This window comes from Pseudorca crassidens, chromosome 14 (genome assembly GCF_039906515.1).
Source record: "Pseudorca crassidens isolate mPseCra1 chromosome 14, mPseCra1.hap1, whole genome shotgun sequence".
NCBI classification, from domain to species: Eukaryota; Metazoa; Chordata; class Mammalia; order Artiodactyla; family Delphinidae; genus Pseudorca; species Pseudorca crassidens.
In genome coordinates, this window is record NC_090309.1 from 9223575 (window position 1) to 9239502 (window position 15928).

General features: G+C 48.0%; 1 protein-coding gene across 4 annotated transcripts in view; it reads left to right on the forward strand.

The window, feature by feature from the left end:
* Positions 1-15928, forward strand: part of TMEM131 (transmembrane protein 131) — a 192498-nt gene that overhangs the window by 161880 nt on the left and 14690 nt on the right. For all 4 annotated transcript variants that reach the window (XM_067704232.1, XM_067704233.1, XM_067704234.1 and 1 more), the window contains 2 exons: positions 13-590; positions 14134-14309. In XM_067704232.1, coding sequence (XP_067560333.1) covers positions 13-590; positions 14134-14309 — 754 coding nt within the window. The remainder of the gene's footprint in view (positions 1-12; positions 591-14133; positions 14310-15928) is intronic.

A 15928-nucleotide genomic window follows, 5' to 3' on the forward strand; every position in this document is an offset into this window, starting at 1 on the left:
TCCTTTTTTCAGCTTGAACACACTCAGCTGTGACCCCAGTCACAGTAGGGGGTTCTGTGGAACAGGCGGTTCGGCGTCCCGACCCAGCGCAGGGAGTCATAAGCAGTGTGGCCCACCAGTCCACCCACACAGCAGTCACGGCAATAGGAACTCAGCTGACGTGGAAAACGTCAGAGCCAAAAGCAGCGCAAGTACCTCTAGCAGGACTAACGCCCAGTCGGCGAGCAAAGCCAGCGCCCTGGTCTTAGATTCACATGCCATGGCCCAGGGTCACACAGCGGGCAGGAAGTCCAAGGGGGCAAAACAGAGCCAGCACGGCAGCCAGCACCATGCCCACAGCCCGCTGGAGCATCACTCAGCACCGCCACCGCCAGTGCCTCAGCACCAGGAGCCACAGCCCGAGAGGCTGTCCCCCACACCCCTCACACCCCCGGCCCACCCGGAGCACCCCGGCAGCACACGGCACAGCTCGGAGGACTCGGACATCACCAGTCTCATCGAAGCCTTGGACAAAGACTTCGAGCACCACGACTCCCCAGCCCTGGAAGTGTTTGCAGAGCAGCCGCCTTCACCACTGTCGAAAAGCAAAGGTAATCATGGGTTCTCACGGCCAGGAAAGCGTGACACGTGAGGGGAGAGCCAGCGCGTGTTTAGGGGGCTGCTGTGATCGTAGTTGTGATGAGCAGCTAATTTAGTAGGTGTTCTTCTGGCCCAGGCTCGTCTCTGCTCTTGGACTTCAGCTTTTCCATATCAAGATGCAGATAGAGGTGCCCATTTGTCATAAAAGATATTTGTATTTCTTAGATTACTTGCCAAATTCAGGAAGTTATTGGACATCTACTGTTTTCCTTTTCAACTGCGTGTGATTACTGTGTTACTGTGGCGGGTTGAGCTTTTTAATTGTTAAAATAATTTTAACAGAACGGAGATCATCTGCCTTTTAACTCAAAAATAGGACTTCTGCACAACCTGTGCTTCAGAGCAGGGGTTGGCAAACCACAACCTGCGGGCCGAGTCATCACCTGTTGTTGTAAAGAAGGATTTATGAGGACCCGGCCGTGCTCATTCGTTCATCACGGTCCGTGGCTGCTTTTGTGCTGCAGCAGTGGCGGAGCTGAGCAGCTGCAACAGAGGCTGTAAGGTCCACAAACCAGAAAATATTTACTGTCTAGCCCTTTCCAGAAAAAGGTTGCTGACCCCTGCTTTAGAGTTCTTCATGCTGTATTAGTTATCCATTTCTCAGTAACAGTTACCCCAAAACCTAGTGGCTTAAAACCCCACCATTCACTATCTCACAGTTTCTGGGGGTCAGGCATCTGGGTGCAGCTTAGCCGGCTTCTCTGGATCTCACAAGACGGCAGTCAGGGTGTTGGCCAGCGCTGAAGCCTTTGTAAGGTTCAGCTGAAGGTGGATCTGCTTCCAGGTTCGCTCAGGTGTTTGACGGCAGGATTCAGTTCTTCACGGCCTGGTGGACTGAGGGTCTGGGTTCCTTCCTGACTGTGGCCAGCCACCTCTGCATAGAGCAGCTCAAAGCTGTTGTTGGCTTTACCAGAGCAAGCAAGTAGGAAGGCAAGAGAGAGAACAGGCTGGCAGGACAGAAGTCGTGGTCTTCCGTGACCTACTCTTGGAAGTGACCCCCCCATCACTTCTGCAGTGTTCTCATTAGAAGTGTGGTCCAGCCACACTCCGGGAGAGAGAGTTCCACGAGAGCATAACGTGGGGCTCCCTTCTTTGAAGTCTACGCACCACACATACATAGGCAGGCTAATTTGTAACTTCCAGAATCAAAATGTGAAAAATAGTGAATGGCTTCTGGCTATATTTCAGTTTATTCCCTTTACAGCCTGAACTTTTTTGCATCTTCCTCTCTCTCCTGTGGCAGCCATGCTAATACATTACTCTAAGCCTATTTAAGTCCCTCCCTCACTGAGGTACCAAGGAGTATTTGCCTTTGGTTTGCACAGAGAATAGGGAACCTGGCAGCCCTGAGAAGGCAGAAGAAACCTGATGCCCCAGAATCCGAGAGTCTTCTTTTAGAGAATTTCTTAGTTCCAGTGATATGAAGACTAGTTCTATATGGTCTTCTTAGAATTACTTGCATTTGGATATTTAAAACAGTAGAAAGTCTTGAATAATATTTAACTTCTTCCATAGAAATCTTTTTTTGTTGTTATCTCATTATTAATAGAGCTTACATATTTTAGGGTAATTTTTACAGTAATATTAAATGAATGCTTAAAGTTCCTTTTATAAATTAGATCAAGCTACATAATGTGTTTTTCTCCTATCGAGAGCATGAGTAAAATAAACATATATTATCCCTTCTTACCACAAAGAGGGGCTCTGGCAGTCGAAGTGAGCACCTTGTTGCTTGTGTCTAAGATAGTCCTCTAACACCACCATAGGCCCGTTTTTCTTTTCAGGGCCATTCATCTAGATCTTGAAATTTAAACATGTTTTTTATTGTTCACAGTGGTCCGAGAGTCGACCTACTAAAAGCTGTGTAATGATGGCGCGTGGGTACCACATCATTAGTGATTCTTGAGCCCACAAGGAGGCAGTGATTACCAGCTTCACGAGTGGCCACCCCACTTGGTAGCCTTCCACTGCTGCTGTGTGGAAAGAAGGAAAGAGCCAGATCTTAGTTGTGTTTTTTTCCTTCTTCAATAAGTGGTTTTATTGAAGTATAACATACATGTAGAAACTCAGTCTTTTAAAAGAACTTTAAAAGTTGGGCGTTGAGGGCTTCCCGGGTGGCACAGTAGTTGAGAGTCCGCCTGCCGATGCAGGGGACACAGGTTCGTGTTCCGATCTGGGAAGATCCCACATGCCGCGGAGCGGCTGGGCCCATGAGCCATGGCCGCTGAGCCTGCGCGTCCGGAGCCTGTGCTCCGCAGCGGGAGAGGCCGCAACAGTGAGAGGCCCGCGTACCGCAAAAAAAAAAAAAAGTTGGGCGCTGATCTTGGGGTTGCAAAATAGTGATACATGATAAAACCATAGGCTCTTAGCCAGGTGGAACCTTTATCATCTCTCTAAAGCTTACCCCAGCGCCCCTGCTAAAATAGTCTCGTGTTTACATTAAAGAACCTTCTCTTTTCAGAAGCACCTGTTCTCTCCCCTGCCCTTCCCAGTAGCTCAAAGAAACCTTCCTTGTAATGAGCTTCAGTGACGTCTGGCTTTTGGAGACTGTTCAGAAAGACCCTTCTTCATATGAACGGGGTCTCCCTGCTCTTGCCCTCTCTGGGTAGATGGCTTGCAGGCCATCCAGTCACTTCTCTAGTCATCCCAGCAGTCACTTTTCTTCCCGGGAGATGGGACCCAGAAATGCCCTCTGTTCATGGCTGCCTGAGCAGGGGCCCTATGGCTGGGCAGTCATTAGATTCTGTACTTCTGTGGCTTCTCCCCTGTGACACGCGAGTCCTGGGGACTGGACAGGGGCCATTGCTGGATTGAGGGTTAAAACCTGAGAACGCACTGAGCCTGGTGCAGCCATTTTCAGTGTCTGCATTCACTGCAGAAACAGTGGGATCTGCCGCTACCCTTGTTTCTGCCATTGGCAGTCTGAGGGGCAGCTTTATCTCAGGTGGGGAGAAGCCGAGTGATGTGGGCTCACAAGGCCAGGCTCTACCTTCAGGCAGACCCAGATCAAATCCTGGCTCTGCCACTTACTGTGTGATTTGGAGAAAATTACTTCCCTGAGCTTCCGTTTGTTACCTTTAAAGTGGGGAGAATAGCTTCTACTTACATGGTAGGGGGTAGGCACTGCTGTGATTTTTAGGGCAGGAAATGGCGCTGCCATCACTAGGCTGCTGGGTAGCAGTTGGCTGTGGCCCATCCCAGCGGGAATGTCTGCTTGGAACTCGGTCTTGAGGGTTAGGAATGGGATAAGCAGAGAGCTGAGGACAGAATCCCGAGGACAAGGCCAGCAGACAGTGTGACAGGAAGCAGGTAGCAGATGTGGTTGGCATGTCCCAGCAAGGCCAGAGCAGAGGGAGAACCGAGCTCCACAGAGCCTGGAGGACCTTGGCAGGAATAGTCTCTGTGAAGTGAGCCTAGAAGCCAGGTAACTGTGGCTTGGAGAGCACCTGGCACACCAGACCGTTACCAGTGGCCGCTTCTTGGTGTGCATGTGAGGGGCCAGTGAGTGAGGGGTGGAGGTTACTCTTTAATCTGTAGTTTCCATGTTCTTTGATTTTTAACCAAAAAAAAAAAGGATGCGTATATCTTGCAGTAGTATTTTTAGTGAAGAAAAAAAATAGGAGAACGTGTTGCTTGAAAATATCTGTGGGCCAAGGACAGAAAGGGGGGTAGAGCTGAGGGTAGCGGTGTTGTCAGTGCTTCCTGACGTTCCAGACACTACCGCAAGTGCCTCGGGCACCTGGGTGGTTGGCTTTGCGCTGACCCTGTTTGCAGGGGGGAAGCCCAGTCTAAGAAGGGTTACGTCAGGCAGACACAGGAGCCAAGCCCAGGCCCAGCCCGAACCCTCAGCTCGCAGCTGCACGACACCACCTCCTCCACAAGGAGGAGCAGCATTTGAGTAGGTAATTGGTGCGACCCAATACCCAGGGAGGTGGGTGGGTGGGACCCAGCTCCGCAGAGTATACGAGGGCACGTGTTCCACAGGCGCGTGGACGCAGAGGGATCGGTAGCTTCTGAGGCCAAAGGGGAAGCGGTAGGGTAGAAACAGAAGGTAGAGGAAGTCTGGAATGATCAGACCTCAAATAGCTGAGATTTCTGTAGGCTGGGAGTCCATAGGACATGGGAATTGGATTTGCAGAGCAGTCTCTCGGGCAACATCGGGGACCCAGCTGAGGGTCACTGTGGCCTCCCTCACGCTTGTGCCGTTCTTCTCCATGACTGTGCAGCCCACGGGTGAAGAGTGAACACGGGGTGGTTGGAGCCCTGCAGGGCAAGGACAGCAGAGAGACCGGGGCTGAGAACGTCGTGGGGCGTTGGCAGGAGAACAATGGGCGTGCCACGCTGTGCGGAATTAGCAGGACCTTAACACAGAAGGAGGCTCACTGACAGGGAGAATGGACAAGTCAAGGGCCGGGGCTCCAACAAGTCAAGTTACAGGGATGGTGGAAGCAAGGGAATGAGAGGAGACCAAGGTGTGAAAAGGAGGCGTGAGGGTTTAGGGTTTGGGAGAAAAAGCAGTTCCGTGCAGTTCTGCCCTCAGGTGTAGCCTGGAAGTGAGGTGTGGGGGTGTAACGGAAATAAAGCCCGTTAGCACCAGCGAGGCCTTTATACAACACTCGAGAGCCACCTCTATTGGAATTCAGGTTTTCAGAAAGGTATACGATGACGTGCCATGAGATCAATGAGACCATGAAAACAGCTTCTTGTCAGTTCGGTTCAGTTGTGCCACCAAAAGAGGTTTTGTTTCTAAGTGAGTTGGGAGAGAAAGCTTTGAAAGCCTTCGGGATTTCAGAGTGACCGATAGAGATTGTCATCCCGACCTGTACCAGGCCAGGGCCTGGATGATGGGAGCTTGAGAGTCCAAGGTGTCCATGAGTCACTGCCAGGCTCCTCAGTGAACACTGCGGGGTGTGCAGGCTCCACTGTCGAGGCTGGGCAGAGTGTGTGTAGAGGGTCCTAGGGGTGCAGATCTGATGGGTCACCCCTCCTGCCTCTGGGCCGCCCACCAAGGGAACAGACAGACTGGATTTAGAGCTGAAACGAAAATCCACTGTAAACACTCCTCACTGCAAAGCAGGGCATCTGCTAGGTCCTGGTGGAGCCCGGCGCTTGGCTGGTAAGCTTTCTGCTCCCTCCTCTATTACTGTGTACAGCCCCACAGGCCAAGGTAGTTAGCACTTGGAGTGAAGGTAACCTGATTCGCCCAACAAAGGCAGAGACGCTGGACGAGAGTGAGCAGAGAGAAGGGCTAGCGTAGGCTCTGGGGAAGCAGGCCCTCTGGGGTCAGCTTGCCACCGGGACAGGAAGTACGGTGGCTGCCCCTACATAGAGGAGCCCTCCCCACCCCGCCCTGGAAGAGAGGGTATTGGGTAAGTGTTTTGAGGCCTTGCTGCCCAGAGTTGAAGTCCAGGGATCAGCAATAGTGACGTAACTTGAGAGCTTTTAGAAATGTCGAATCTTGGGCCCCAACCCAGACTGCCAAATCAGATTCTCTATTTAACAGTATCTGCAGGAGATTGGGATAACCTGTGTTGAGCCATTACAGCCCCACTCACTAGGGGAACGTAACCAATGAATGCTTTTGGGGGGTGGTTTGGGGCTGGGCCCATCTAGTAGGTTTTTTGTTTTTGTTTTTGTTTTATTCAAACAGTCACAAAAAATATAATCTTCCTCATCAGTTCACTCAGTCCCATGTAATTAATTTTTTTTTCATCTTGATCTTTTGTTAGCACTTTTATGAATTCATCAGTTGTCCATTAGAGTTCTGAAAATGCTTATCCATTCAGTTCAGCAGTATAGTCAGTTACCAGAAACCTGTACTTGTCAGAGTCTTTTCCATGAATTCCTTGAAGATGAAACCCTTTTATAGGAACATTTTTGCAAAAGCATCAGAGTACACCCAGAACTGTCTGTAAATGACAAAAGACTTAAAAATGACCACGGTTAAAGATTTGATGAAAGTTCATAATAATGCAATTGACAAGGAAATTTAGTTATTTCTGAGATACACATTTTAAAGTAATAACTAGAAATATGACTTATAACATTATACCAGAACATATAAGATTTTTAGGAATTTCATGTAATGTCCATCTAGTGGGTTTTTGGGCAGCTGGGAGTTGCCCTTAAAGATAGTGGAGAGAAATGCCTAAATGGGAATACAGAAGCTATCCTTTCCCAGCATTGAGTTGTATTAAGTTTGCTCTAGAATATCCATGATATTTTATTTCTAGAATAAAGAAATCCAAAATCTAATCGAACATAATACTTCTGTGAAAACCCTAAATAACTGAACTCTCTATGCTGCATAAGGTTATGGTTGCGCAGCCTTTTTGTCTCAGTCCCGTGTACCTTATTCTGCTTAGCGCTTCAGAAGGTATGTACAGCCTCCTAAGGTACAAGGAAAACTAGAACAAAAGAGAATATGGGTCTGCCCGCAAATTCATAGGTAATTCCTTTCCTGGGATAGATGTAAATTTTTTTCACTTAATAAAAATTCTTTTCTACCTTCTAGTGGGCTAAACCAGTATCTTCACTATCTAAGCACAGAACCTAATATGACAAAATAAGACGGTAATTGCTACTGATTTTTGAACACAATATTTACTTTAGCTTAAAGAACTCCTGAAGAGTTCCTTCATATGCACCTTTTGGTATGTTTCAGGTTATCATACTCATATTGACGTATCATTTCAGAACCAGTAGGGAGACGTAAACTTACATGACCAGTACTGACCCAAATAAATCATATGTTGGCGTGTACTGTTTATTGGCCTCACTCAGACCTTTTAACCAGGCAGAAGATGAGGAGAAAGACAGATTCCTGTCGGGATGGATGATCCTCCAGAGATTCTTCCGAACCTTCAGTCAGGTGTACCTGTCATTGCCTGGCTTAGGTCCACAGCTGCCGGGCACTGCACACGTTCAGAGAAGCCATTTGCTAGTAATTGAAGTGGTCTTGAAGTAATTCTTTGGGGTGGGCCTTAAGTGAAACGATTTAAAGTTGGAGAGACACAACCAAAGCAACTTGCCCCAAACTAGCGATTACAAATTCCTTAATTCGCTTCTTAGTGAAGACAAAAGAGTAACTGAGTGAGTCGGGCATATTCTTTAAATGGATAATTCGTATTTTGCCTACTTTTAAAACGATTAGTGGTGGTTTAAAGGATTAAAGCACATGTAAAACAGTGAATCAAAGACAGAAAGTGGTTTTCGATGTTTTATCTGTTTGTTTTTAATTATGGTGCTATCTCAACAAAAACCTAGAATAAAGTTTGTTGTTACCATTCAGTGTTAAATTGAGCTGCAAATTTCCTGGCGGCTGAGGCCAAAGGGAAGCATCGTTGTATAGTTCTGCAGGAAAAGGAGGCAGGAGAGTTCATCTGAAAAACCAGACTTCGCTGGCATTGAAGTCCCGCTGAGGAATCTGAGGACACTGGGTGATAGACTGGGCGTTGTGTCTTTGTTGCAGAGAGAACGGGAATGTTCTCCACACAGATGCTTTATGTTGGTCGTGTAACATTGAACCTTAACTCCCCACCGCATCATGCCTCCTAGATGTACGCTCAGCCTCACCCACACACACAGCATCTGTGGGGCCTGTGGGTGTATATACAGTCACTTGTGGTTGGATTATCTCATAAGGGTCAGAGCATCACTGTTAGGTGAAGATGCCGGACCCGTCAGCAGCAGGTGGTGTGGTGCTCGGTCGCACACACTTAGCAGCCTGCCTCGTGTTCTTGTACCCGCTGGGGGTAGCTCCCAGGGGTCCTGCAGGTGGGGACAGATGGTTTTTGTCAATAAAGAGTTTTGAATCCACTCAACTGTTAGGAAATATATACTTAATTAGGCCTTAAAGTAATGAAGAAACTATTTCGTTCTGACCATTTTTAAGAGCATCCACCAACCGGATACCTCATTTTGAGGAGCGCTGACCCTGTCATCTCGCCGAGATGCAGTAGCTGCAGAAAGTAGCCCCTGTCCGAGTTGGGTGGCAGGTTTCACACTCACCCACTGAGTCCTGATGAGTGCTTGTCACCTGTCAGCAGTGTGAGGTGGGTTTTGGGGCCCACTTTCTAACTTGCACCTCTTGTTTTCTCTCAGGCCTCCTACCCCAGAAGCCCACACACAATGAGCAATAAAGTACCACTTCTCACAGTCGCCAGTTAGGCATCCGTAACCTCTCCACCACCTTCCTGCCCATGATGGAACTTAGGTAGAGAAGAAGCTTATGCAGAGAGTCCAAGCGGGACTTCCTGCTTCCCTTCCAGGTCTGAAACTTCGTAACAGAACTTGTGTGTTTGGGGATGGCAGCTTGAGATAGATGGTTAGGGCTTCGGAAGGCACCCCAGGTTTACTTTTCCAGCCAGCCGTGGCCAACCCTTCTTGGGGAGAAGGATGCACAGGGACACCAGGCCTCTTCTTACCCCCTGGAGTCAGGACATGAAGACCTGGGCAAGAAAGCTTGTCACATAAGAGCACTGGCCAGCCTCTCATGGTCATTGTCATATCCTTAGCAGGCTTATCTTCTAATTTCTAGTTCATTGTTGATGATTAGAATTTAACCTGTCAAATGACTTTCCTCACTTTCTCTAATTTGGGCATTCAAATTATGTATCTCTAGAAGTATCAGTAGCCTAGGAGCCATAGATCATATACAGAAAAAATTTTTCAGTGGTAGCTATGTTAAAAAGAAGTCTGTGTATTCATGGATTGCAAAAAGCAGCCAGTTTTCTAAAGTATGTCAAAAGCCATAAAAACAAAATAATGCACGTGCGTCCTTTGAAAGCCAGTAAGCTCATATCTGGCAATTTAACCTCAGGAGATGATCTCACATACCTCATGTTTTATAATAGTGAAAATTGGAAACTAAGTGTCTAAGAACAGGGGATTTGTAATTAATGCAGCCTGTCATTTAAGGTGATTATGCCTGGAGTGTCTGTGTTATAAGGACAGGAGATCATTGTCAACTTCCCTGAACTATGATCCTTTTGTTTGTTTTTCAGTGAGTGGAACAGGGTGGCCCGGCGGTCAGTTGTGAGGTAGACATTTGTAAATCTCCCACTTTTCACGGACGGACAAGAGGTTAGAATGAGAGATCCAGTCTTTGGCGTGTTGAGAAAAAAGTTGGAATAGAGTTTGGCAGGGTGGCTTTCAGGCCAAATGGACCTATTATTTGCAAAAGAAAAAAAATGTGTTTAGCTTCTTAGAAGTAAACAACACTTGATGTGTTCTGAAGGATTAATGTACTTGGCAAGGATCAGTACCCACGCCATGAACATGCCATGAATTGGTCACGTGTGACCTCTTGGGGACTTTTTGCTTTTAAATTTCAGTGAGACATAACACTTTTTTTTTTTTTTACTTTTAAGGTAATTATAGATTCACATGCAGTTGCACATAATAATGCGGAGAGATCCCTTGTACCTTTTACCCAATTTCCCCCAATAACATGTTGCAAAACTGCAGTACAGCATCACAGCCAGGATACTGATGTTGATGCAGTAAGACACAGGGATCCCTTATGGGCCCTTTTCTAGCCACACCCGCTTCCCTCCCACTCCCCCCCTCCCCCCAGCCTAAACCCCAGAGGAGGTTTAATCATTTCTCCAGTCTTATAATTTTGTCACTTCAAGAGTGTTGTGTAAATGGAGTGAAGCGTGATTCTGGATTGAAACCTGGGTAAGTTGTCATGAAGGATTGAGATGGAGAAGCTTCTGGACTTGGGGCAGCAAGTCTCAGAGCAGGTCATGCTGTTGGTGTATTTCACTGTTCCGAAAGGCCCAAAACTCACTTCTGCGGCTCAGCAGACACTGGCTGAGCACTTGCTGCATGCAGAGCCTTGTCAGGCACTGAGGATGGAGAGCTCAGTGCGGCCTAATCTCTGCCCTTCAGGTGCTAAGACTGTACGAGGAACAGAGCCTAGGGGTGAGTGTTGATCGCAGTAGGTCAGCTAGCATCCTCAGCCAGGAGTCTGCTCGCCGATGGTGGGGGTGGGGTAGACGTAGGGTGAGTGGCCTCCGGGACAGTTTATCCAGGCAGTGGTGTGAAGCCTGAGGAACCTGTCCTTCATGTTGCGTATATTTCTCCTTTGGTCACTGCTGGAAACATACTCTGAGTTTACTAAGCTGCTTCTCCCTTCAGCTTGTACCGTCTTTACTTGGATGGGTTAATTTTCTATTACTGATCATGCATCAGTTAAGTCATGGTTCCCATAAGGCTAGGAGACCTCCAGTCTCCTCCACTGTGTATTGAGTTAATTTATCTTTGAGAGGGCAGTCTCCCTCAGAATTCCTATTCCCACTTCCCAGGTTCCTACTCTTGCTTCTGTGCCCAGCAACAGCACGAGGGTGTGAACTGGTAGCTTGGCCTCTGGAAACTGAATGTTCCACGACGGGCCAAGGGCTAAGGAAGGGCTCGGGACAAGGCTAGAGCAGACCTGGAGAGATAGATGGGTCCAGACTGTAAAGGAGTTTGAACGTTATCCTATAGAAAACAGCGAGAATCAAGTTTTTGTATTTAAGAAGTGTTTCAAAAGGAAAGTAATGCTGTTGGCAGGGTGGAAGGTATAAGGAGAGACGACAGGAAGATGGGGCCGTTACAGTAGGCCAGGCACAGGGCAAGTCCTGAGCTGAGGAAGTGGCAGTGGGAGTGAGGTTAGAAAGGAATTAGAGGTCTTCGAGGTAGAATCCATTTGAGTGACTACTTGATGGTGGAATTGGGCTCTTTGGATCATTTCATCCAGGTGGCTCAGAATTGCCCAAATTCTACTCTACTTCAGGTACCTTTCCTCCTGAGACTCCCACGGGATATACACACACAGAGGTCACGAGAAACCGGAAACAAGGCAGCCGATCCTGTGCCCGCAGTGCCCAGCTCAGGTCTCATAAATCTGTGTGGAATTTACAGCCCAAGCCAAGGATTCTGAGATCAGCCCTACATTCCAGTCCCCAAGAGGGCTTGTTGACACCAATTGCCGGGTCCCCCCACCCCGGGTTTGGTTCAGTACACCTAGAGAGGGGCCTGAGAATTTGCATTTCCAACAAGTTCCGAGGTGTTGCTGATTCTGCTGGTCTGGGAAAACACTTTAAGAACCGGGAGTCCTGAGGAAGAGTAGAGACCCGTGGGAACAAGCTTGCCAGCGGCAAGAGGGAGACACGCCACCGCGAGCGTGCAGCCTCGCGGGGAGCAGGGACTGCTTACGGGTACATGTGGGCCTGTCCTCCGTCTGATCCACTCAGATCATTAGTCCTTCCTCTAGGGAAGGGGCACTCTCTCCTCTCCCACCAACTTTTGAACTTGGGAATAGAAGCAGCAGAAGAAACCATACATGACAGTGAGGTAGCCGCTAGCCTGGGTGATGGACTGATGCTGATACTGTAGAGCAGTGATCCTCAGCCTGGCTGCATAGTGGGTCCACCAGAGGAGCTTGTTAAAAATATACGCACGTCCAGGTCCCACCGAGAACCCCTTAATCAGAATCTCGCGGGGCGGAGCCCTGAGCAGTGTTCGTTAAAAGCTTCCTAGGTTGTTCTAAAGTGCAAGAACCATTATTTTAGACTGAGAACCAAAAGATGTTTCTAGGTTGTTTAACTCAGTTTGGGACATTTTAGATTTGAATTGTTTATGTCAAATTAATTAAAGTTCAGCCCCAAAGGAGAATATGAAAGGAAAGGGAAGAAGTTCCAAGGGCAGATTTCCAGAGAACACCAGCAAAGATGAAGCCAGGTGTCAGAAGAATCACAGTACCGGAAGAGGGTGATGATGTTGGGGTCCAGCAGGGACAGGGAGGGGGATAATCCAAAGAGTCCAGTGGAACCGAGAGGTCTTGTAGAATGAGAAGTGCTAGAGGTCACCCGCACTGACAGTTGGGCTGCTGTCAAAATCACATTCTGTAAGGTGCTGGGGACAGATGTCCACGGGCAGCATGTTAAGAAGTCAGAAAAAAAAAAAAAAAGTCAGTAAAAGATGGGGATTTGGAGGTAAAAGTGTAAACTACTCTTTCATGAAATAAGATTTTTTAACTAACTGCTGGTTTGCTGTTTCCTTTTCTCCTTTATTTGTACATCTATGGCTTCAAAATTTGAGTCCAGTTTTTTTTTTAATCACTTCCAGATCTTTTCTATTTATCAAGGAGGTTTCAGGTTATTGTGAATACAGATTATTTATACAGATAATGCCTCTCGTCCAGTGAACCTGAGCATGATAAAAAGGTATAATTTCAGGTGGGAAATGCATCGCATGGGGGTTAATGTCAGCCATGCGGGAAAATTTGAAGTGCTTTCAGCATGAACCGCTAGGCACTCAGACTCCGAAATCCGAGGGCTCTCAGGGCCAGAGCAGGACAGGTCCTTCCCTTCTGCCGCAGACAAGAGGGCTCTTGGCATTATGTTATTGGTGTTCACTGCAGTGTTCCCAGGACACGCCACACTGCCTGGGAAACGGCAGGCACTCGAATATGTCGAGGGTTGTTTTCTCATCTGTCTTGGGAACATCCACATCTTTTAAAATAAAAGGACTTCCTTGGCAGTCTAATGGTTAAGACTCTGTGCTTCCAATGCAGGGGACGTGGGTTCGATTCCTTAGCTCGATTAGGGGAGCTAAGATCCCACATGCCACGTGGCCAAAGATAATAATAATAATAAAAAATATAAAATGCTAAGGTTGAAAAAATTAAAATAATAGGCTTTTCGTAGTTCTGTTTTACTCTCTGTCCATATATAACATTAGCTGGTACTTATATGCCTGGTACTGTCCTAAGGGCTTCATGTAATTCCTCATCACAACACTGTGAGGTCGTCTCCCCCAGTCTGCAGATGAGAGGCCAAGGTCACACTGCTAGTTAGGGAAGAACCAGGATTTGGACCCAGCTACCGGGGTTCTCAGCACCCTGCAAGTAACATACATGCAGCTCATCCCGTGTCACCTTCAGGCTCCCATCTCCAGAAAGATTTGAAAGGATCTCTGGTTTTCACGTCTGTGACTTTTCAAAGCTACATCACCCTCCGGGATATAAAAAAGTACAGGTGACACTTGAACAACAAGGGTTTGACCTGCACGGGTCCACTTATACATGGATTTTTGTTTTTCAGCAGTAGAGACTGCAGTACTACACGGTCCATGGTTGGTTGAACCTGAGGGTACAGAGGGGCCAACTATAAGTTATACACCGATTAACCCCCTGCAGTTCAAGGGTCAGCTGTCTTCTGAGAGACGTACAGATTTGTCACAACTAGTGGGTTTGCCAAAGCTCATGGAACTGTACACTTAACATGGGTGTATCTTCTTGCATATAACTCACGCCTCGAGAAAGCGGATTTTTTTAAATATTCTAATCGAAAAGTCAAACATGATTTCAAAAGCTTTAGAGAAGAACTGAAGTAGAGAAAGAAAGTTATTAATCAGAGTTCAGTCTCTTCAAAAGAAGTTTTAATGGCTTTGTTTTCCAAGCTGTTTAAAAATCAAGTGTCATTTTACATTCATTGTCATCCCCAGGGAAAGGAAAGCCTCTTCAGCGCAAGGTAAAACCACCTAAAAAGCAAGAGGAAAAGGAGAAGAAGGGAAAGGGAAAGGCCCAGGAAGACGAGCTGAAGGACTCCTTGGCCGACGACGACAGCTCCTCCACCACCACAGAGACCTCCAACCCAGACACAGACCCGCTCCTCAAGGAGGTAGGACGGCCCCGTAGAGCAGGGTTCACACACAGTGAATGTGCTGTGTTCAGCACGCGCACACGTTCTGAGGGCTAGTGCTCAAGAGTGCACAGACACGCCCAGGCGGTCACTCCCCTGCAGAAGCTCCACAGCGCTGGGCGTGAGTATCTTCACTTCCCCTGGGAACAAATCAGGAAGCCTGCTAATAAGGTGAAATAGTTAGAAACTGGAAACACAGCTTGAAAGTTAGGGACCATCTAGAATAGTAACGACTCTGGCTCATGCAAATTGTTTCAGATTTTAAGTATCAAAAGAGAATGAGGAGGGGCTTCCCTGGTGGCGCAGTGGTTGGGAGTCCGCCTGCCGATGCAGGAGACACGGGTTCGTGCCCCGGTCCGGGAAGATCCCACATGCCGCGGAGCGGCTGGGCCCGTGAGCCGTGGCCGCTGAGCCTGCGCGTCCGGAGCCTGTGCTCCACAACAGGAGAGGCCACAACAGTGAGAGGCCTGCGTACCGCAAAAAAAAAAAAAAAAAGAGGATGAGGAGGAATTCTGTCACTTTGATGGATTGTATTGGCCGTGTCCTGTCGGATCACCGCTGCTACAGCGGGCCCTGGGAGCAGGTAGAGCAGGGACTGTGACCTCTGGCCCGGGCACCCACCCAGCACACGCCGGGAGGCCGCCTCACTCCCCATCTTCTGCTCCCGGGGGTGGGGAGGTCACGAGCATCAGGGGTAACACAGCAAAATGTGCAGACACCGTGGCCATGAGATAAATGGAGGCTAATGTTACTGTTGTGACTGTGTCAGGGAGTGTGAGTTATAAGTGGTATGCAGAAAAGTGAGGGCGTACTTCTGTTCTGGCATTTCTATTTTTAAATAACTGTATTTCAAATTTGAAATGATCCAAATAGAGCCTTTAATATTGTAGAGCAGAATTCTTTTTCAGTCGTAATCTAGTGGCTTAAAAAATCATTTCTTAAAGATATCCAGCAGTGTCGTCCACATATATTAATTTTTAAAATAAAATTTACACGTGACACTTTCTGGCCAGCCGCCCTCCCCTGTGCATCCCTGACGTTTGGCGGGTGCTCTGGGCCAAATGTCAGGGATGGGGCTGGCGTTGTGTCCCGTATCTCCTCTGTGACAGATGGCTGCAGAGGAGCAGACTGCCAGCTACTGGTCCTCAAGTGGGGTCCCAGCCGTCTCTGATATGAATAAGCGTTTGGAAAGCGTTCTCAGCACAGACTTGCTCCACAACTTTGCCCCACTCCCTTTCTGCCTTCCCGGCATTTTCCTAACCACTCCTCAGTGGCCCCTCTCCAGCACACCCCCTCTGTGCACCCACTGACATCATCCTCCCTTCTCTGCTGTTGGTTTTCTCCTGGTTGTCCCATCTCCTGCCCGGTCATTTGCTTCCTTACAGACACAGCTCAGGACTGGCAGCCTCCGTGCCTGTTACCCTTCTCGCGGCTGAGCAGTCTGTATGCCTCCCCTCAGCACTCCTGTGTAGAGTTCACGTGCTCTTGTCTCTTTGTGACTGATCTCTTTGCCAGTTTTGTGCATTTTCTTCCAAAGTGGATTTCAATCTGGGGAGGTCATTTTCTCTTGGATGTGTGTCTTTTCCAGCCCTATTCTA